The sequence below is a fragment of the Eublepharis macularius genome, chromosome 2 (genome assembly GCF_028583425.1).
Source record: "Eublepharis macularius isolate TG4126 chromosome 2, MPM_Emac_v1.0, whole genome shotgun sequence".
NCBI lineage: Eukaryota > Metazoa > Chordata > Lepidosauria > Squamata > Eublepharidae > Eublepharis > Eublepharis macularius.
Genome location: NC_072791.1, coordinates 211,053,237 through 211,076,343, shown reverse-complemented (window position 1 = coordinate 211,076,343; position 23,107 = coordinate 211,053,237). Strand labels below are relative to the sequence as shown.

At 41.8% G+C, this 23,107-nt stretch overlaps 2 protein-coding genes across 3 annotated transcripts in view; one reads left to right on the top strand and one right to left on the bottom strand.

Moving 5' to 3' along the window:
- Positions 1–15,508, top strand: part of LOC129323709 (ubiquitin carboxyl-terminal hydrolase MINDY-3-like) — a 42,128-nt gene extending 26,620 nt beyond the window's left edge. For both annotated transcript variants that reach the window (XM_054970307.1, XM_054970306.1), the window contains exons 10-16: positions 1,880–1,950; positions 4,002–4,082; positions 9,838–9,910; positions 10,409–10,481; positions 11,994–12,081; positions 12,969–13,040; positions 14,362–15,508. In XM_054970307.1, coding sequence (XP_054826282.1) covers positions 1,880–1,950; positions 4,002–4,082; positions 9,838–9,910; positions 10,409–10,481; positions 11,994–12,081; positions 12,969–13,040; positions 14,362–14,511 — 608 coding nt within the window. In that variant the 3' untranslated portion in view covers positions 14,512–15,508. The remainder of the gene's footprint in view (positions 1–1,879; positions 1,951–4,001; positions 4,083–9,837; positions 9,911–10,408; positions 10,482–11,993; positions 12,082–12,968; positions 13,041–14,361) is intronic.
- Positions 1–23,107, bottom strand: part of ACADL (acyl-CoA dehydrogenase long chain) — a 305,888-nt gene that overhangs the window by 255,015 nt on the left and 27,766 nt on the right. The gene's annotated exons all lie outside the window — the stretch shown is intronic.

The window sequence follows — 23,107 nt, the reverse complement described above, 5'->3', positions numbered from 1 at the left end:
TGAATAGAGTTTATTAAGAAGAGTGTAAAAGAATGCAAATGTAGAAGCATGCAAAGTAAATAACAAAAGTTAAGTAACTATCCTAAGACTTTGGTGCTCTGACACTGATGTTACCTTGTCAGACTGAAAGCACAAAGACCAGGCAGGGCTCCAAAGTCAGGTTTAGATCTGACACGTTTTTGGTAGTCCAGTCCAGAGCAAGCAGAACTGGTAGCGACAGGCAGGTAGCTACACGAAGTAGGGTACAGACTAGAATGAAGACCTTCGCTTTATTGTCAAGCTAGCAATACGACCTGATCTTACGTAACCAATCAGTGCTCTGAGAATGATGCAGTGTAGCTGCAAAACTCTCTCCTGGCTTGGCCTTGAAGCTATGATGTCATTTTGTACCTGTGTGGTCAAGTTCCACCTCTGAAAACTGCAAGTCATGCTGATTGCCCTGTTTCAGAGACAGGCTGTCTGTGCTGTACCAGACCAAGAAGCCGGAATGAAAGATTTTGACAGTCAAGAACAGACCAGGCAAAGTCCATTTCTTACAACGTCAACAAAGCACGGGAGGTTCCTTAATAATCAAAACCAAGGAGGGGAACGCCCAGGGAACCCAACAAAACACTACCAGGTGTAACTTAATTTCTATACCAATATAATTAAATCAAACTTATATAATAATAATCACTAAATAATCAACAATACACTTAAGGTTACAACAATTCATCCATATAGTTACAAAAATTCATTTACACAGTCCCTTATATTACAATGTACCAAATATCATTTCCACATATCCTCATGTTAATAATGGAATTATTCCCTTGTTCTTTCAACGGGGTCGGTCTGTAATACCCCACAGCAATGTTCAAGCCTAATGGCTATAATAACAGTCAGAATCCAATTGTTCTAGTGGCACAAAAAATGCAGCACGACTTTGCTGCCCGAAGTACTAATAACTTCCCAAGCTCAATGGCTCTGGTGGCTGGAAGATTCCAGGAGCTTGGCAACGAGTCTGCTAGCTTCTTGCTCCACTCGTTTCGTTACTTCTTCTTCATAGCCACATTTGAATCAAACTGACTGATTGTGACAGGACATACCAGTCCTTGGTGAATTGTGAATTTGTTATTGTGGGCTGAAAGTAAAGATTGGCTATGAAGAAGAAGTAACGAAACGAGTGGAGCAAGAAGCTAGCAGACTCGTTGCCAAGCTCCTGGAATCTTCCAGCCACCAGAGCCATTGAGCTTGGGAAGTTATTAGTACTTCGGGCAGCAAAGTCGTGCTGCATTTTTTGTGCCACTAGAACAATTGGATTCTGACTGTTATTATAGCCATTAGGCTTGAACATTGCTGTGGGGTATTACAGACCGACCCCGTTGAAAGAACAAGGGAATAATTCCATTATTAACATGAGGATATGTGGAAATGATATTTGGTACATTGTAATATAAGGGACTGTGTAAATGAATTTTTGTAACTATATGGATGAATTGTTGTAACCTTATGTGTATTGTTGATTATTTAGTGATTATTATTATATAAGTTTGATTTAATTATATTGGTATAGAAATTAAGTTACACCTGGTAGTGTTTTGTTGGGTTCCCTGGGCGTTCCCCTTCTTGGTTTTGAAAGTCCATTTCTTGACACCATCAACAGATTGCCTTAACTTTATGTTCTGCACAGAGGTCAAATCAGATTTTGGATGAAAAATGCCATTTTGAAAATGACTTTTAGTTCTTGACATTGTTTGTGTTTTTAAAAATTCAGCATTTTTTTCTGTCACTTGCTTTAAGCTGTATGCTTTCTAGACCAAAGCGTCTTGGCTGTTTTGAAGGAAATAGACAGAGTTTGCTTGGACTGTTCTAATAAAGAGATTTTGTTTCCGTACAGAACTACTTGGAATTCACAAGCAAGCAACTGTTGGGTTCTTGACACTAATGGAATCTCTAAGATACTGTAAGGTAAGCTTTTTAAATTGTCTGATGGAAAATAATGGATAATGTTAAAATTGAAGAGTTGTCACAAGTGTAGCATGTGGCATGTACCATCCCTTTCCTTATCGCAATCAATCCAATTTCTTGCTTTGATACAAGTTTTTTATGCTCCGATACTTGGAAACTATGAAGAGAGGGCTGGATATGGGATGTGTATGTGATCTTCTGATTGGCCCTTCAGAAGCACTGTGCTGATGGGAATCTTTCCACGCAGACACTGCATCCACAGTGGGTTGAAATGTGCCCACTGCATTTGAAATAATGATCCTTTCAAGTTATGTGTTTTGTGAACAATTGCAATTAGCTTTTCCCACTTTCTAATCAGATGTATCACTTTACTTCCTCTATAAATAGAAGATCAAGGCAACCTTCACACAACTAAAATACTACATTGACAGATTTGTTGAAAGCCTAGTTGTATTTGTCACTTTCTTCAAGCCAAATTAGTTCAGAGGAGATCTGATGTTACTTGGAAGCACACAGCAGTAGTGTCCACAGGGACTGGAAAATGTCTTGCATTTTAATAATGGAGATGTCAGCCACTACATCCCATGATACTATATGGGGGCCATGTGCACAGTGATGTCATGTCTACTAGTGATGATAAGCATATGTTGGGGAGGATCCATTGCCACCTTGCAGGTTCAGGTTTAATGGTGGTCTGGGTTATTTTCAAGCTTCAGGAGTGCATGCCTTCTGCTGCCAGGTATGCTGGGATTCTCTGGTTCCATTGGGCTTTTTAAAAGATATTTCTGGGAGACTTTGGGTCAGTGGTTGCTCTTGTATGTTTTACTAAGATTTTTTTTATCCAGGAGAAAGCATGGGATTTCTTCCTTCCTCCTCCCCCCACCCCCGCCATAGGATACAATAGAGAGTAGCTGAGGGAACCTTGTTCAGGTGCTTGTAGAACTGGACCGCTTGACGCAATCTTCTTAAAACTTGGGTGAGGGTCCTCAGAGGACCGCCAACCCACAAGCTGCTGCAATTTTGGTGTAGATTGCTTGAAAAACGCTCCCTCACACTCACCCCAAAAGATTCCTTCATAGGGAATAATAGAGCTAAATATATTTGGATTCCTGGCGGGGAGAGGGAGCAGTTCTGAATACCGAAGTGGTATTTTGGACCCAGATATCAGGAATACTGATATTAATGTCCTTCCTGATACCCAAATCTGAAAAACATTAGGGTTATTGGGTGCACTTTCCTAGTGGGGGCCATAACACAGAATGCACATGTATGAGCAGTTGCTGATTTTATCCATTTGCATGGAGGTAAACCCAGAAGGCCCTGCTAGGATGAGCAAAGCTGTTGGGATAGAGCATAGGAGGAGAGGCGGTCCTGCAGATTTAAGAGTCTGAGGACACGAAAGGCTTTGTGCCTGATAGCTGGTACATGGAATCAAACCTAGTAACAGCTGGGCAGCGACCGAAGCAACTGCGAATGGAAATGATATGCATGCACTACCTAGTTTTTTATGATAACGGAGGTGTGACATTCATCCCAAGAATCATGAAAAAGCAACATGTTAACTGCAGCGATGGTCAAAACCATAGAGAAAGCCTTGAAACCACTTGAGCCATGTCTGGGGAAACTGAGGGGGGCAGGACAAAGTAGCCAGGGGAACAGTGGGAGGGAGGCTCCGTGTCCTACATGAGTTTTCGTTTTCATACCTACGTTTTTCCTTTAGCCTTGGTAGAAAATTACCCACAACTATAATCCAAAACTAAGGAGATGCAGTCTAAGGAACACTTTCCTGGGAATAAGCTCCATTAAATAAAACGGAGCTTAGTTGCAAACAAACCTTATTGGGGTTGCTCCCTAAACCTTGAAATGTAATACACACCTCTAATACACTTCTATTTTTTTATATATCTTACTCTTTATCTTTCTGGTTGTAATACTTTTTATTTTATTTGTATTCGAACCCGAGAGCAGAATACTTACAACTAGCTTATTTGGGGGCTCAGCATTACATTCCACTATGAAGATGATGAATAGTTCTTACTTATCTTTTTAAGGTTGGGTCCTTTTTGAAGTCCCCCAAATTCCCTATTTGGATACTTGGCAGTGAAACTCATCTCACCGTCTTTTTTGCCAAGGTAGGATTCCTTTCGTTTTACTACATCACTTTAGGCCAAATAACTAACATTTAAGTCTGTAGTTTAAATCTTTTTAGGGCACTTGTACAAAATGGTGCTGAAGGTTATACAGAACTTTATTGTACTGTTAGGAAACATTTTGATCTAAATGTGTTGCATTTCTAAAAGAATGTTTTCAAAAACTCAGCGTGATTGAGAACGTGACAAGGCTCATCTCTGGAACCTCCTAGATTGCTGCTCTGTGGGTCATTTTGTTCGGAGAAAATCTTTACCATATATGGATATTTGTACAAAGCCCACGTATCCAGCATTGCAATCTATAATTTCTCAACTGTGGAAGCAATGATTTATTGTGCGACTAATCCCAGAGCTGCTAATAAACATGTTGAGGGTGGGGGATGAAGGAGAAATGCTACTTCTATTGTATTAATCTGGGAGAGAAGAGGGAGAATTTGCCTTCAGGTGCCCAGCATTTCTTCAAGCTTACCTGGACTTGAAACAGCTCAGCTACTTCCAGTTCCCCATCGCACCTAAATGCCTGAATCTCAGAAGTCTGTAGTACTTGTAGTGCATGAATGTGTGTAGAAAAACATTCAAGGCACTATTAGTAAAAGCAAAAAGGATTTGGGTCCACATTTCCCTACTTCTCTCTTTGTAATACACCTGTAGTCTCAGTAAGAAAGGTGGCGTATAAATGAAGGAAATAAATAAAATCAACTTCTAGAAAGATAATATAAATTTTGTACTTTGGTTGTTTTTCAACCCTGGATATTTGCCCATGTCCAAAATGGTGAAAAGGGGAGGGATGGCAAACCCCGTTATAATCTGGTATGTAAGAAAGGACAAGCCCACGGGGAATACAATGAAACAATGCTTCACAAAGTGTTAAATTTTTAAAGTGCCAGTGCTATATAATTCATACATTCATACATATTTGTGCAACTCTTTCATGTTGCAGTTTGATGTTTCATGTTGTAGTTTGAAGACAAACTCTGAAAAACGTTGGCATGCTTCAAGTGGCTGTTTAAATAAGATACATTTTGGTATTTCCTGTAAAGAGAACTGGGTCAGCAAGGCAAAGCTACTTCTGCTTAACTGATTTCAGCACACTCAGACTTTTGCTAAGTAACTTTGTCAGTGTGTAGGCTCTAACGACGGTAGTCTGAAAGGTCAGTGTTCGTGGCTGAATGTAGACCATGAAAATGTAATTGTATATACCCCTAGGTGATCGATCAAATTATTTCCTTTGGGGCAAAAAAGGGGCTCTATCCATCTGTTTTTCTTCAAGATTTTACCAGTTAGCTCCACATGGAATAATAGCAAAATGTTTTGCGTTTTGTGTAGACAAGGAAACTCAAGGGATTAAAATAAAAAATATATTCAGAAAGTATGGAAAACCATACCAATTGTTTTAATATTGTCTAAACTGCGTTCTGATAGTATCTTTTTAAAAGAGTCAATCCATGTTGCAATTAATGATAGTAAAAATTCAGGATTTGGGTGGCATTTCCTGTGATGTTAATGGAAAAATCCAATCTTTTGCTCTTCAGACAGTACAGAAATGCATGGCATATAGTTCTATATAGTGAATACTACTTAAAATATAGGTTACTTGTACACTGAAGGCTGATGTATAACTAATGTTTAATTGGAGGGTATGTGATACAGCAACCTTGTTCAGGCTAAGTACTGTAGTAGCTGGGAGGCTGTGTGCCACCTTAAGTTCCACGTTGGAAGAAATGCAGGATATAACAAGAAATAAATAAGATGTGATAAAATCCTCATGGTACAATGCCACTTAATGATGGAGGTAGAGGTATTTTTCTCCATATTCTAAAACTGTTCTGTGACCAAGATCCAAAGAATTGAAAGTACTTCTGTAGTAGGATATTTTTGGGTTCTCCTTTCCCACAGTAGCCACAAATACCCCCAAAAGTTAGCATGAGGTTTAAGGTATCATCTGGTGCAGGATGTGACGCACCAACAGAGGATGTGACTAGAAGCAAATACCAGAGGGGCTGTTTCAACACCCCACTAGATTTTAAGCTGGAAAAAAAGTATTATTCTTTTTGGGCCCTTTTAGCCCAATATATTCTAAGTCCTGATCATAAATGTTTTCTAACTTGATCGTAAGCATCTTAACATATGACTAATAGAAACGTTGAACTTTTGCAGATAACAGTGTGGTTACATGGATGATAAAACTTTATAGAAATCTTTTTTTTATCCTGTTTACTCTCTGACCATCATGCAAACTGTAATGCATGTGACAGATGTTGAATCCCCACCTACAATGCAGAGAAACCTGTGTACAGCATCCAGTTTCATCCTTTACAAGTGTAATTAATACCCTTGAAAATGGATTTCATACTGGCAGTTCCCCAAAGAGGTCACATGTCAGGTGGTCCCGCCCACCTGACCCTCAGCCATTTTGGGCCTTTTGGCCTGGATTGGGGCTGAAATGGCCTGGATCAGGCCTCTGACAGGAGGTGGATCACTCTCCCACTCAGCAGTGGCCTGATCCTGACCATTTTAGGCCCCTTTTTGGCCATTTTCAGCCCCTTTTTGCCATTTTGGGCCCAATTTCAGCCTTGAATGGGCAGGACTCAGTCCAAAACAAGCCAGGACAGGTGATGTCAGGGGTGTGTGGCATATGCAAATCAGCTATGCTAATGACACACTTCCAGCACTGTCAAGGGGTGTGGCATATGCTAATGAGGTATGCTAATGAGTTCCTCCAGCTCTTTTTCTATGAAATGACCCCTGAGTACAATCTTTCAGTCGTGTGACAGCCATGATGTCACATGGGCTCAACAGGATTTAGGGAGGCTTTAATATGCTATATATCTTCACGTTTAATGCTGCTCAGGCACAAATATGTTGCTGTCATGTTTTTTCTACCCCTCTCCAGTTAATCTTTGTTAAGCAAGGATTTAGGATGTAGTTGGAAGGGCCAGAAGCACAGTCATGGATTGTAGGCTGTGTGTGCTGAGAATCCCAGATCCAGTCCCCGTGGCCTCTGTTTTAAAAAGAGATCTCTAGTATCAGAGCTGAGAGAGACTTTCGAGACTTCCAGTTGTGTTAGGCAGTATTAAACTAGTGTACCAATGGACTCTGATTACGGAAACTTCATATGTTCAAATACTTTATGCCACATCAGTTATTAAGCATACAGATCAAGCTGTCCAGAAGGGCTGACAATGTTTTTATTTAGTAGCCAGAATTTCAGAAAGATCTAAGACTTTGTAACTTTTTAGGGATCCAAAATGACTTGTTGAGGCTTATGAAGCCAGGGGGACTGCTTATTGCCACAGCCCTGAGAGTTGGTCAGGAGGGTGTGTGCTCTGTTTAAAAACAGTCTCCTTGGGTTTACAGGGATAATTTAATAGTTCTTCAGTTCCTAACTTTGCCCTACAGATTTCTGTTTAGTGGCCTCTTAAAATTGAAGTCCCTGCAACTATGTTTCTCAAAATAGTAATAATAAGAATAGTAATAATAAATGTGTATAAATAAATAAAAGGGTGTGTGTTCTAAATTTCAGCATACGGATCGGGGATTTCCCCCCTAGCTTTATACCAACTTTAGTTCCTAGGAATGGGGAATGTTTCCTAGGTGGTTTCTTCCTTGGAGAAAATATTTATAAAATTAGGCTTTTGTGGAAGAGAAATTCATGCTCATTCTGACTTGTGTGATGAAGGCAAGTGCCCATATTTCTGTTTCACATTTAAAGAAACAGGATTTAGAAAGTTAAATTGTTTACTGATTGTAAAAGCCCCCATCAAGTTTATTAGCATTGGAGATATGTAGAGATTTTATGTGCAGGTTTTTATTTTTGCAAATTAAAATAGCCAAGAATCTTGCCTTAAAATGTAACAGCTGTGTGCGTGTGCCAGCATGGATAAACATGAGATCTTAAAATAAACTTGTATTAGCAAGAGAACAGTATTTAAAATACAGGAAAATAGTTTTGGGTAGGAGTAAAACAAGGTCCAAAGGGTGAAACATGATCTTGTTGCCTTTGGGACACAGCATACTTAAAAATAATGATTGGTAAAGTACTAATTGGGTTTGCTTCTATGGAATACCAGGTTTAGGGGGATGTTTTAGATAACAGTTCACCAGGCCTCGTTGCATATATTTGGCAAGAATCATGGAAGATAAAGTGCATTTTTAAGAAGTTGGCACCTTTTTAAATAAGCATTGCTGCCCAAAGTGAATGATTTTTGCAACTTGTAAAAAGTAACAAATTCAGAGCTGTCCATTGTAGTTTAGATTTTGGGATGGAGATAGTCTTTGACACAGTTAACATTGTTGAATGAGAAAGAGGGGCCTGGGCTGCTGAAACAGGCCTAGCCATTTACTTCCTCATCCTGACCTGACAACTGCAGGACTGGCAAGCAGTGCTAAAGAGGGGGTTGGTGGAGAGGGAACAGAGGTGATTGCTACACTGTATGTACATGATCTTGGAGATAGTCAGCATGTGCCCTGTTGTCTTAAATGTGTGAACACTGCAGTTGCTAGCATACCACAGATATTAATAGACCAGGGCTAAACCATATGAAAAACGAGAGATCAGCAGTGAGAATGTATCTGACGCTTTTAACATCTCTTAATTTCTATTTCCCTGCATTCTATCCCCATCCCGCCTCATGGTATTAGCCCGAGTAGAAGATGGGCAACCTCCCATTCACAAGTAAAGTATGGAGGAGAGTTGTTTTTTACACCTTATTAACTCACCTCCCCTTCATTGCATGGTCCATTTCTGTTGAAAAATAGACCCTAAACAATGAGAGGAGCCTCATATACACAAATATTTCCTGTTATGTATTTAGGGCCACCACAGCCTGCTATCTTGAGATGTCCCATATGTGTGTGTGCTATACAAGCAAGAATATTAATAGCCTATGAAATGGGGACCATTGATAGAGAGGATATATTGGGTAATGGGGTACAGTCTGTTTCAACCCCATTGGACAGTGTTACACTGGAAGTTGATGGCCCATGCCTGGGAAAGGCTGCTGCTGCTCAGAAAAGGCTGCTCAGAGTTCCTCCTGATAACTTGTCTGGGTAACTGCCTGATAAGTGTTCTTTATCTGAAAGCTTCAAATAGGAAGCTGCCACTCTTCATTGTCAGAGAGCTTAGGAGTAGAGATGGGCATGAACCGGAAAAAAAGCAAACCGTGCAGTTTATGCTTTGTCGCACTTCACAAAGCACGAACTTTCACGAACCTGCCCCGGTTCGTGAACTGGTTCATTTGGTTCATGAAAATGTCACTTCCAGGCCAGCAGAAGGCCACTTCTGGGTCAGCAGAAAGTCTGCAGGAAGTCCATCCTCTGTTGCCTAGGAATTGATCAGCACCAGGCTGTCTGCAGTGACAAATAAAAAAACGAACCAAACAAACCAGATGGTTGTTGTGGGTTTTCCGGGCTGTATTGCCATGGTCTTGGCATTGTATTTCCTGACGTTTCGCCAGCAGCTGTGGCTGGCATCTTCAGAGGTTTAGCACCAAAAGACAGAGATCTCTCAGTTGTCACACTGTGGAAAAGATGTCTTTCTCCGGCCGTGAGAGCCTTCGACAATACATCAAACAAACCAGCCTAAAGTTCGTGGCAGTTCGTCAGAAATGGGCTCTGACAAACGGGCCGGGTTCATCACGAACTCTGATTCGTATTTCAGTTCATGCCCATCTCTACTTAGGACTTTCAGATATTTTTACTGTGCATTATTTAATCTCACTGACTTTTTTCCGTAAAGGATTTGGCTCTTGTTGCTCCTGAAGCCCCTTCAGAACAAGCCAGGAGAGTCTTTCAGACATATGACCCTGAAGGTAAGATATGCAGTGCAAGTCTAAGCATATTTAATTGAGGAATCCCACCTTCTCTTAAAGGAAAGGGCCAACCTGAAATCAAGCATGTGCTCTCACTGATTTCATATTTAAAGTTTATAAATAAATAAACCCTGCTTAAAGTTTATACATACAGTTTTCAGCTTCTAGAAAACAGTAACTGTCAGTTTAACTGGGAGTAATTTCATAGGTTATTTTATCATGTTGGTAGAAAAATAATCGTTGCTTCCCTGCCTGAAAATGACCATGCTAATCAGCTCATACTAGAATTGTTACAGGGAAGTGAATTTCTTTTTCTAAAATCTTCTTTTTCAGATATAGTAATTCCTCGAATTCTCTTAGATTTCTCATTAGTTTATCAGGGACAAATTCAGCAGAGGAATAAAGAGAATTCCACTTAACAACCCTAGCCCATACCAACATTCATAGGTAAAATTCATATTTGTATGTGCCAATTAAGAGTATGTTTTTTTTCTTCAGATAATGGCTTTATACCAGATACACTTCTAGAAGATGTAATGAAGGCTTTAGACCTTGTGTCAGATACTGAATAGTAAGCATAAATGATCTTTAATCTTCGCAGAGTTCAACTTTGATATCATTTTGCAGGATTAGGGTTTTTTTGTGGTTCTTACAGTATGAGTCAGCTGTAAAACAAAGAATGATCCTTGTGGATGAGTTTCAGCTTCTGTTTTTGAAGATTGTTTTATGAAGTGTGTGTGTGTGTGTGTGTGTGAGAGAGAGAGAGAGAGAGAGAGAGAGCAGAATCATGGGATATTTCCTGTTCGGTATAGTGTGTCCCATTTCTCATTTTAGAAAATGCAATGTAAGTAGACCAGATCTATTACAAAATATTCTGTGCATATAAAAAGTATTTGGTTCAGGCCAATGACTGCTTGTCTGTAGTAATATAAAAGAGTGAAGATAAGTGTATAACTTGTTTTTAATAAGCAAACTTCATGGGTTACATTCAACTAAGCACTAGCACAGTTCATGTGGATTTGCCCTACTATCTTCTTCCTCAGGTCGTGGATATCCAGGTATCCTCTATCATTCCTCCTACTTAAGTGGCTATCCTCCAGTGGAGGAAGACTCCTTAAACTGGAGGACGGCTGCAACTTGAGCTAAAATGAATGGTGGGATATAATAAACAAATGAATACATTCTGCCCAATGGAGTGCTAGGATAGGATGGGATCTATCCTATCATTTTCTGGGAGTCTCTGCTGTGAGAAGGGAAACAGGAAAATCTGCTGCCTATGGATTGTGCTGCTGATTGGTTGAATATAACCCCACATCAATAGCAAAATTATACTAATACAGTATTTATTCCAGCAGCATAACATATAATTCCAACTATAGCTTGCATACTTTGCGTTCTTTAAGCAGCTTTAATGCAGATTCACTATATGGGTCAAGCCAGTATATTTCACAGTGCAATCTTCTGCAGAATTGCTGTGTTCTAATCCCATTGAAATCAATGGTCTTAGACCAGAGTAACTATTCATAAGACTGCATTGTAAGTCTGCTGTACCTGGGCTATGGTTAATTCTGTACCTGGGCTATGGTTAATTCTGTTCATCAGTTGCTTGTCAAATAAGTAACACAAGAGTTGGTCTTTGCAGTATAGTTTGAGAGATGAATTGTTAATGCTCAGAACTATCTGCTGTATCCATTAATAGTGCAATCCTAAGGAGAGTTACTCCAGTCTAAGACCATTGATTTCAATGGGCTTAGACTGGTGTAACTTTCCTTAGGATTGCACTGTAAGTCTTCTGGAGTACAAGTCCAGGAATTAAGACAGTGTGGTTTTTCTGAAATCTTTACCTAATAAGACATAGTGTCTCAATTATTGCTACTACGTTAATTTTAAATAAGATTACTTTGGTTTAAAAATAACTAGATTTTGGCAACAAGATGCCATTCCTTTGTAGTTGACATTAAGATTCTAAATACAACAGCTTCATTGTTTTTGGCAGTAAAAAGTGTTTCAGAACCACAGCACTTAGTCATGCAAGAGTACAAACGCGCCATACTGATGTTTTTTTTTATTTTTCTTACCTTAGTGTCAATCTCATGAAGACAAAATTAGATCCAGAGGGACTAGGAATTATATTACTAGGCCCATTTCTTCAAGAATTTTTCCCTGAACAGGTAATGTTTGCACTTCTCACAGTGGAGCACTTGGGAAACATGTATAGGTCAGTGATGCATGCAACACTTTTTAAGCATCAGATGTAAATATTATCCCTTCTTTGGCCCCTCGTTATTTATTGACAGCTACTACAAATATACATAAATTTATCTTTGTAGTAATTTATAAGCATTAGATCTTCGTATAGTTGCCCAGGAACCACGCACTGCATCTGAATTTAAAGTGGTAGGAACACCACCAGGATATTAGCACTAACTACAGCTCCTTCCTTCCATCCCAAGTAGGGAAGAGGCTCCTTAGTACTGGGACAAGTGCAGGAGTGGAGTTGCTCGGTCAGTTTTTAGCTCTTAACTGGCCCAACCTGAGTCTGATTCTAACTGAAAGTTAACCAATGAAGGGGCTGCAGGATTTGAGTCAGTGGCACATTAGAGACCAATGAGATTTTCAGAATGTAGGCTTTAAAGTGTCAGAGCTTGTATCTGAAGACGGGAACTCTGACCCTTGAAAGATTACACTCTTGTTGATCTCTAAGGTGCCACTGGACTCAAATCTTGCTATTCTACTACAGACCAACATAGCTACTCATCTAAATGAAGGGGCTATCATATTTTTTTATCTCACCCATCCATCAGTCAGCTCAGATATGTTGCAACAGTTTGATATGATTGGTTAATCTAAGAATGAGTGACAGGCCAAAGGTCATAAAGCAAACTTTGTGTTAAGTGGGGATTTGAACCCAGATTCCTTGGTCCTGGTCTAACCGATACACCGCACTGGCTCTTACAGTTCTTTTGTTCCTAATTTTAGGGGCCTAAAAAGATCTTCCTGATACCACTTACTATACGAACCTGTAATTTGAAACTGAAAATCTTGTGTTTGTATTTAGGACTCCAAGGTTCAAGAATCATTCCCTGTATATCACTACAATGGACTGAAGCAATCCAATTATAATGAAAAGGTATGGCTGCTTGAGACAAAAAAGACAGAGCCGTACCAAATTTGAATTGGTACTTCAATCAGAATTGCCGTTGATTGTAATAACAAATTCTCAAATGAAGCAAACTGTGTTCATGTTACTTCCAAGATGCCAGCTTTCCATCTGATAAACCATCGTTATTGTGCTAGTTGCTACAAAAGAACAAATAACAAATTAGAAAGGAAACACACAAATTATCACTGAAGATAAACGTATCTATTTAGTCATAAGAAAAAACAAACCTGTTAAGACTTTTATGAGATCCTTAGAGCTCCAGATATCAGGGAAACACATTTAAGTGTGTATAAATATGTTGCCACACAAAGACTGACGAATTCTGTTCCCACATATGCAAGAGAAGCTTTTATGCTCGACATTGTAGGGATTCCTCTAGCAAAAGCACTACATTAATAGGTTTTCATATTGCAGCTACTGCTATCTGTGTTAGTGAATGACATGTCCCATGTGTGGATTCACTGATAACCAGGGCTTTTTTTCTGGGGAAAGAGGTGGTGGAACTCAGTGGGTTGCCCTCAGAGAAAATGGTCACATGGCTGGCGGCCCCGCCCCCTGATCTCCAGACAGAGGGGAGTTGAGATTCGGCGCGGAGGGCAATCTCAGCTCCCCTCTGTCTGGAGATCAGGGGGTGGGGCCACCAGCCATGTGACCATTTTCAAGAGATTCCGTAACTCCGTTCCCCTGCGTTCCCCCTGAAAAAAAGCCCCGCTGATAACCATGGAGACAGCAGTGCTAGTTTCCTGCAGACAAGGGGAACTCCTGCGGTAAACAGGAAAACTTCCTGTTTTATCCTCTCAACAACCTTGTGAGGTAGGCGATGCTGCTAGTTTGAGGATCATGATATGTGGGAGATGCATGACTGGCCCTGGGCTTTCTTTAACATTTAAAATACAGCTAGTACAGTATTAGTACTAGTTAAAAAAGAATTTCTCCATGCTGTTTCCCGGTAGAAATCCCCCTGCACACCCAGAGTCTGGGGAAGGATACAATATATTCCCTTATCACAGTTGGTAGCCGCTGTGGGGAAGTTACCAGGTAGATAGTCTGGGGAAAAATTAACTTCCGCCCATCATCATGATTGCAGTCCAAATCTGAACCTTTCACCGCTGCAGTTTCAGAGCTAAAAAAAGATGAGATTAAAAACAGGAGGTCCAGTCATAAATAGTGTATAATGTAAAATAAGGACTCGCCTGGTATCAGAATAGACTTTACATCCATTAGTTGTATTTTTTTTCAAGTCTCTCTAAAATGGTCAACTAAGCTAGATATTTTTTCATTCTGGCAGGTCATGTATGTTGAAGGCACAGCCGTGATTATGGGCTTTGAAGACCCAATGCTGCAGACTGATGATACGCCAATCAAGCGCTGTTTGCAGACCAAATGGCCATACGTAGAACTCCTCTGGACCACAGATCGATCCCCTTCATTAAATTGACACTGAAAGAAAATTTTGAACTATTATCCAATGTTGGAATGGGGGGCGGGGGGGAGCATTGAGTAAGCAGCTACCTATATTTAAAAACAAAACCCTATACTTCAGCTGTGTGGCTATACACTGGTATCACTGAGAAACTGTACATAAAACACTTTTTCAGTGTTAATTTAGAATATTTTTTTTTTAAACGGGATTGGTATGTATTATATCAGCTAGTTCTTTTTTTACCCATTCTAGTACAGTTAAGATGCAAATTCTCACTCAGAAGCCCCTTGTGTTCAACCTGAAGAATGGTCTCGCACTGCAGCATCCGCACATTAAATGAAATTTGTCTTAAATGCCATAGTATTCACCTGTTTACACATCTGGCCACATATTTTATTTCAATTGTCCTGCCTTAGGGCACGGCTCACAAGGACATTCCCTTGCACTAGCCGCAATGAAAAGGAGCTTGCCCAGGAAGCAGCATCCTTGTGAACTTCCCGTTCAGTGTGCTGGAGATTGTGCCAGGGAACTTTTCAGGTGGGTTTTGTGCCCTGTGCACTTTCAGGACTAGATTGGCATTTGCACTGAATAAGTTTGACAAGTTAAACTTCTGCTGGTTTTTTCCTCCCTTCTAGAAATCAACATAGCTTTGCACAGATGGGGCAAAAAATTATGAATGGCTAAGTATAAACGATGAATGCTGTTTATCGGCAGTTTTATTTTCCCACCAGGCTTACTTATTGAAAGTAAAAGCCAGGATTTAAAAAGGATATTAATATTTGAAGTTGTATAAAGGAAATGTAAAAAAAACTTTAACAGCAGAGAGAATTTGTGCTATGATTTTTTGAAGTTGTCCATATTATTATTGCCAAATACCTCCTCTTAATATGTCCTAACAGAAATGTAAGCCAGCACTATTGAATGTGTTACATGCATGAAAACATCAGTTATTAAAGTAGTATAGTCTTATTTATTATCTAGCAAGACCTACATAAATAAAAAAATACCTAAATAATAACTTAGTGGTTTCTGTCTCACTGCCTGTCTGCTTTGGTCACTCCTTGTTTTTTCAGGTGTCATCAAGGAAATATTCAGGTATTGAGGAAGATCTAAAAATAAATTGTTTTGATGAAAGTTTTCTGCATGGCAAAATCATCTAGAGCTGAATAAGCCCAATTGCCAAGAGCTTCCTGGTTAAAAAACGTTCGGAACAAGCTGCCTCCTTAGAAAGTTGAGAGGGTGTGTGGTATCACCTTTAACAGGTATTACATAATGCTGTTATCCTCCCCTCCCCCAAACCTGCAAACCCAAGTTTCTCAGTCTGCTTTGACTTTTATTTATTAAAATATCCAGGGCTTTTTTTCTGGGAAAAGAGGTGGTGGAACTCAGTGGGTTGTCCTTGGAGAAATTGGTCACATGGCTGGTGGCCCTGCCCCCTGATCTCCAGACAGAGGGGAGTTGAGATTGCAGCGGCGCGGGGGGCAATCTCAACTCCCCTCTGTCCAGAGATCAGGGGGTGGGGCCACCACTCGTGTGACCATTTTCAAGAGGTTCCGGAACTCTGTTCCCCCGCGTTCCTGCTTAAAAAAAGCCTGGAAAATATCTATAGTCCATCTTTCTCAGGGGATTCAATGGAAGGGCCTATACTGTCTGTAGTCAAGAGCTTGCTGATTTTGGATTATATTCTGATTTTTGAATTTAAAATTCTCGTCCTGTGAAAAAGGGAATGTGGGCAAAAGTGTGTGTGTGTGTGTGTGTGTGTTTAGTTTTCCTTTTTATAATTGTGGTACAAATTTCTGGGAAACAGTGGTGTTCCTGTGATATACATGATTTGTTGGACTTAACTCCTCTACACAGTCTTCACTCTAAAGATCAGAAGTTGTAAAAACAGTAGTTTTATCAAGAACAAAATGTGCTGCAGTCTTGAGTGAATCTTCTAAGAGACACATTTCAGTAATGATGCAAAACTGATTACATTACTTTAACAAGGGACTGATTGTGAGGGTGGGGGGTTACTAGTAAATATTTCTATGCACACAGGTAGTTCCAGAAGAATGCATAATTGTCTTTGGGATTGTTCTATGTGCTGCAAAATATGGACTTCCAGTGAATTTCTCTGGAGAAGTTTGTTGGAAGGAGGGAAGAAGAGATCATCAGTATAAAATTGTCATTGAAAACTACATCACTGTACAAATGTAGCTTTTGTACAGGAGCCCTAAATATATCTGGGCAGCTTAGCATGTGCTTTAATGGGGCGGGGAGGGGAGCAGTATTAAAAGAACTTTCTGTTCCAATTAAATCTGCTGAGTCTGCCGTTTCATCTCCACCCTAAACTTGTGAAGTTGCTGGCTGGATTGGGCTTCTTTTTATAAAATGATTCAAGTCTCTGAATTTTGCTGTGGCAATTTCTGCTCTTATGGTTAAGTTACCATAATTAAAATTCGAACACAACATTGATGTTTTTGTTTTGATATTTTTTTTTAAACTTAAAATATTAAAATTTTCACATCAAATAGTCCTTTCCCTACTCTTGGTATCAAAGGACAGATCATAAAGTTTTGCAGCACTTCCCAAATGTGTTTGAAATTTAAACTTCCAGGGGGGAAAGATACTGGAGGGCAAGTACCAAAAACTAGTTCATAGCATGGCTAGTAGGTTCCATGTAGTATGTTTACACATAGGCAATGACATTTAAGACCACTGAAATAGTTCCTATTTAATCATTGCTTTGGTCTATTTTAAATATTGGCCTTAATTTGTTTTTATATTTGCTTATGAAAATATGCCCCCTTGTAGCAGCACACATTTAAAGCAACAGTACATAAGGCAACATAGTGATGAGGTCTACGGTCCTTAACTCATTAACGAATCATCTGAGACAGCCCTCCTACCTGGGTAAGAAGCCTTTTTGAAATAATTCGGTTTTGCATTGTTTGCAGAAAGCCAGGACAGTGGGAGCTCTCCTGACCTCCTCACACAGGTCATTCCACAAGGTAGGGGCCACCACAGAGAAAGCCTGCATACGGGCTGCTGTTGATTTTGCCCATGTGCAGGGCGGCACCTGCAGGAGACCCTGTTCAGATGAGCGAAGTTGCTATGGAGGGACATACTTATTTTCATATGCTTTAAAATTGCAGCTAATTCTGTCCTTTTTCAAAAATGCAAATATAAGAAAATAAACGAACTGTAATATAGCGAGTGATGTTTTATTTATATTTCCGCCCTTCTTGGATGAATTAGGGAAACTGCAACGGCTAAGCTTCCCAGCTTGGGAAGTTCATTGAACAGATATGTTCATTGCTTCCTAAAAGAGCTGCATAATAGCTATCATTATGTATATCACTGAACACTACAACTGATAGAAAGGATACCTCGAAAGTCAAATACAGTGCGGCAGTGCGAGTGGCGATGACAGCCTCGGTCAGTACACTTAACGTTGGAAATAAATTCATTCTTTAGTTGCAGTAGCTGGACTGGTCCAAGAAATCCTGCTTGCCACACACAGATATGCTGCTAGAACAGGCATCAGAAAAAGGAACCAGGCTTCTTTTAAGTGATTATATCTGGGATGTTCTCAAATTACTCCTCCATATTTCTTCCTCCTCCACTTTTACTTGCCCTGTCAAAGTTCAGGACAAGCTGTCTCAGAGGATAAATATTTGGATGTGTGGAAGGACGAGTAAGGTGTCATTCCTTTGACAATTTGGTTCACTGTAGAACTGCCGTAGGAGGGTCTTTCTATTTACTTAATTTCTCCCCCAACTTTCTCCCTAATGGGGGGACCCAAAACAGTTTATAATCCTCAGGGCTTTTTTTCTGGGAAAAGAGGTGGTGGAACTCAGTGGGTTGCCCTCGGAGAAAATGGTCACATGGCCGGTGGCCCCGCCCCCTGATCTCCAGACAGAGGTGTTGCCAAGTAGGCCCCCTCCCCTGCTTTAAGGCCTGCCATGAACTGTGTTAAAGTTTCCTGCATTGCTGTTTCACTGCTACACCAAAGATTGCTTTGCACGTGTGTGCTCTGATACACGTGTCAGTTTCCTGCCTGCGTGTCAATTACCCTGCTGCTGTAATAGACTGTGTAGTTTACTGACTCCATGTTTGGATAACTGCACAAAGGACTCTCTTTCTGGGCAGCCCTGCCCTGACCTGTATCTGGAATTCCCAGTGTGTGTTTGGACTCTGTTACAAGTGTGCCCCGTGCCTGCATTGCCATCTGCCACGGACCGTGCCTGTTCCCTGCTTTGGATTGTGTTTTAAAGTGTTGTTCCCCCTGCCTCCATGGAAGCCTGCCTCATATGGGCCCAAGCCGCTGCTAGCAGCCGGGCGCCTGCCGGGGAAACCTCCAGCGAGCCTGGCTAGGCGCTCCCTGGTCAGTTCCCGCCTGGAGCCTCCCGCGGGCCGGTCGCCGAGCTTGCCCTCGCTACCGGGCAGCCTGCTAACCAGCCCCAGCTATGCCCAGCCGGCATCCATGTTCTCAGGCACCCAGAAGACCCAGAGGAAGAGACTGCTTTGGGAAGCCATTTCGGCGAAGCGGGCACACCACGTCCGCAGCGAGAGCCCCTCGTCCCGCTCTGCATATCTTAGGAGCCGCCCCGGAGAAGAACTAAGTGCCGACCATCCCAAGCACTTAGAGAATGCATCTCAAAGAAACCTCCGCATTCCAGAGCTGATGACATCAGGACAAGCCCTGTCCGCTGGAACATCCTTTCAGCCCACTTGGATTTCCCCCTCCCTCTTTTGTCCCCTCTTCCTGAGGTGTCACTTATCACAATCTGATTACCAAAGTGGCCCATCCAAGCCATTCAGTAGCCCATTAGACCCTTTGTTTTAAACTGTGAGAACCACCAAGTACAGCACCAGCCCCAGGGTACGTTTTGGGGTATTTAAGCTGGTCTCCCAGACCACACGTTGCTTAGGCCATTCCTATCCAGACTTCCTTGCTGTCCGTCTGTGGTCCCAGTGCTGGCATTGGGCCACCCTCGCTGCTGTGTCTCTGCTTCGCTCCAGGATTGTGAGTATTTCCCTTATCATCGTTGGGAACCCGCTAATGCGAACGTCTCTGTATTTCCTACTCTGTATTTCCTAGATCTTGTGTGTTCCTTGTATGATTGTGCAAGGTAGGCTTACGCCACACTAAATACACGTGTTTGGAACTTATTTGTTGTCTGCCTCTTTTTCACTAGAGTGTCTGGGATCGGGACCTCCGTATACATAGGTTATGATCCGCGCTTAATATTAAAGTTACAGACTGCTAAGCTAATTTCCCCCTTATAATAAAGAGCAGTTCTGGTAACAGAGGGGAGTTTAGATTGCCCTCCACACCGCTCGGTGGAGGACAATCTAAACTCCCCTCTGTCTGGAGATCAGGGGGCGGGGCCACTGGCCATGTGACCATTTTCAAGAGGTTCCGGAACTCCATTCCCCCGTGTTCCCCCTGAAAAAAAGCCCTGATAATCCTCATCCTCTCCTCCACTTTGCCTTCATAACAACCCACTGAGCGAGGTTGCCCAGCAAAGCTTCTCTTGCAGGGAGTGGATTCAAACCCAGGTCTCCCAGATCCTTGTCTGACAGTCTAACCACTACACCAAACTGGCTCTCACCTTTGTGATAGTGAAAAGTTGAAATCCAAGCAGATGCTACTTATATTCAGGATGTGTGCAAAATGCACCCAAGGAAGCCATGACCAATTATTACTTTCTATGATACAGATTTATTGAGGTAATGTTAAGGAAGTCCTTAAGAAGGTATCTTTCCCTACCACATCAGCCGCTGGAACTGAATTCTGCAGCTGAATGATTTCAGCCTTACTAGCTAGGATGAGGACAGACTGCATACCAGGGCTTTTTTTCAGGGGGAACGTGGGGCAACGGAGTTCCGGAAGCTCTTGAAAATGGTCACCTGGCCGGTGGCCCCGCCCCTGATCTCCAGAGGGGAGTTGAGATTGCCCTTGCAATCTAAACTCCCCTCTGTCTGGAGATCTGGAGGCGCAGCCACCAGCCATGTGACCATTTTCTCCAAGGGCAACCCATTGAGTTCCACCACCTCTTTCCCCAGAAAAAAAGCCCTGCTGCATATGCTTCTGAAGGGGTGGGATCACAGGATGCTATACAAGGAGATAGACATGCTGGGCGCTGCATCAAAGAACAGATTTGCACTCTGACAATCCTTGTGGAACAAGGATTAAGATTCCATTACCCTTCTTTAACAACCAACTGATTAGCGCTATCAAACGGAGGACTCCAACCACCAGTTAATGGGTGCATTCATGAATCCGATCCAAGAAGAATTATTGAAGAGCCACGGTAATGGGTATTAAATGAAGGCATTTACGCTATGCATAACATGAATTTTTAACTTGCCGAGATCTACCAGCGAGGCAATCCATGTGCAGAAGCTGTTTTTTGTATTGGTCCTACTGTATTGGTTATGTATTGGTACAGATCCATGTGTTAAGATGAACAAGGAACATACACAGAACTTGGAGGTGTCTGAGGTTTAAAAACGCCCAACAAACTGTACCACAAGAAGCTATACTCTGTAGCAGTCCAAAGGCTCTTGGTTTAGGTGGGCATACAAGTCTTGTGTTACATTATTGAGATTCAACACTGGATTCTGCTGTATAGCTTTCTGTAAAGGTTAGTTGCTACATATACTTCAGTTTGAACATATTTCTGACATATAAAAAAATGCAAACCTTCCGTACTAGAAATTGTTAGCAGTCATACCCCTTCTCCTTACTGAAAGGTCAGTTTATGGATATGGAAATATCCTAACCCTTTTTTCTCACGTGCCTTAAACACAGCACACTGCCTGGCCAGGCTGAACAGATGCCAACCATGGCTGGAGTTGGAAAATTACCAGAAGGTGTGTTGTGGGCCCCTGGAGAGCGTGAGTGTTCCTGCGCTCCACAGGGGCCCACAATGGGCCCGATCCGCGCCCAAACGGGCCCAATCCGCGCCCGTTTTGGTGTGTATCGGGCCCGTTTAGACGCGGATCGGGCCCGTTTTGAGACCCTGTGGAGTGCGGGAGCATTCCTGCAGTCGACAGGGGCCTACAACAGGCCCGATCCACGCCAAAACAGGCCCGGTCCACACCCGTTTTGGCGTGGATCAGGCCCGTTTTGAGATCCTGCGGAGCGCAGGAACGCTCCCGTGCTCCACAGGGGCCCTGATGCAGGCCAACACAAGCCTGATCCTGGAGGCAGCTGTGTGTGGGGAGCACAGCACCGCAGGGGGCGCACATGGAAGGTGTGCGCCCCCCACTGGCCAGGTAAGTAAGGGCGGGGGTGGAAGGGTGGGGGCGGGGGATCCCCCACCGGGGGTCTAGCAGCCCTACCCAGGATACATTTTACACTATAACTAGGCTGCCTCCAGTAGTATGCTGTGTGTGTGCTCCTTGGATCCATATGCACATCCTCAGATGTGTCTGAGCCTTCTTCTTGCCACAAAGCACTAGTCATTTGTGCTGCTGCCTCTACAGATGTCCCTTCTCTCCTAGACTGGTAAATACCATCCTTTCTTGAAACTCTCTCTCTCTTCCTCCCTGATTTTTTAGTTAGCTCTGTGTGTATATTATGCTATTTTATCAAAAAGAGTCCAGTAGCACCTTTAAGACTAATTTTATTGTAGCATAAGCTTTCGAGAATCAAGTTCTCTTCGTCAGATGCTTATGCTACAATAAAATTGGTTAGTCTTAAAGGTGCTACTGGACTCTTTTTGATTTTGCTACCACAGACTAACATGGCTAACTCCTCTGCATCTATGCTATTTTATGTATGCTTGCTTCTTATTCCTGTTAAACCTTTCCTGTTAAAACCTTTCCTGTTAAATATCTGTTGGTTCATTTGAGAGTTTTCTAAGGGAACAATCCTGGTATACCCCCTCTCACTACATCTCCTTGAATGCTAATTCCTCCAACTCACAAGGAGACAGAGACAACCCTCCCCCAATTAGGGTAACAAAAATCTCCAGTAGACTTTGATGTGAATTATTCTGGACCACTGTCTGAGTTAGCATCAGAATTCACCCCAACCTCCCCCTCAAACAAAAACACACACAATGTCTCTAAGATGCATCATCCTTCAGCAGCTTGGAACAATTTGATTCAGACAACAACAACAACAACAAAAATACTTGTTTCATTCATTATACCCAAACATGGACATTTTCAGAAATGGCAATGCAGCCATTTTCTGCTCTTCCTGCGTTTGATTGATGTGCACAAGTCCCTAGAAAAGTCTAGGTACTCTTTCACAGGGGCAAACATTCCTGTGCATTGAGGCCATGCAGAGTTTTGAGCCTGATACTAGCGAACTCAAAGTGTGATACAAACCTGGGTGGTTCTGGCAGGTAAACAGTGCTTGGTTCAGAGGGGGCAGAACATGTGAATATTTGTTGAGGTCCCAAGACTAGGAAAGGCCCTATTGCTATGGTCATTTTGCAAGGAGCGCCTAAGAAGATCAAGGAACTGCAAATCAATTCTTGGTTCGTATGCCCGGTCCCTTGCACTTTAAGGGAGCCCTTAATCCCAGAGCTAGCGGCATCGTGGGAACTTCTACAGTATGTAGGAATGTGCACACACACAACTTATTCACTGCGCACCAAAGACTTGC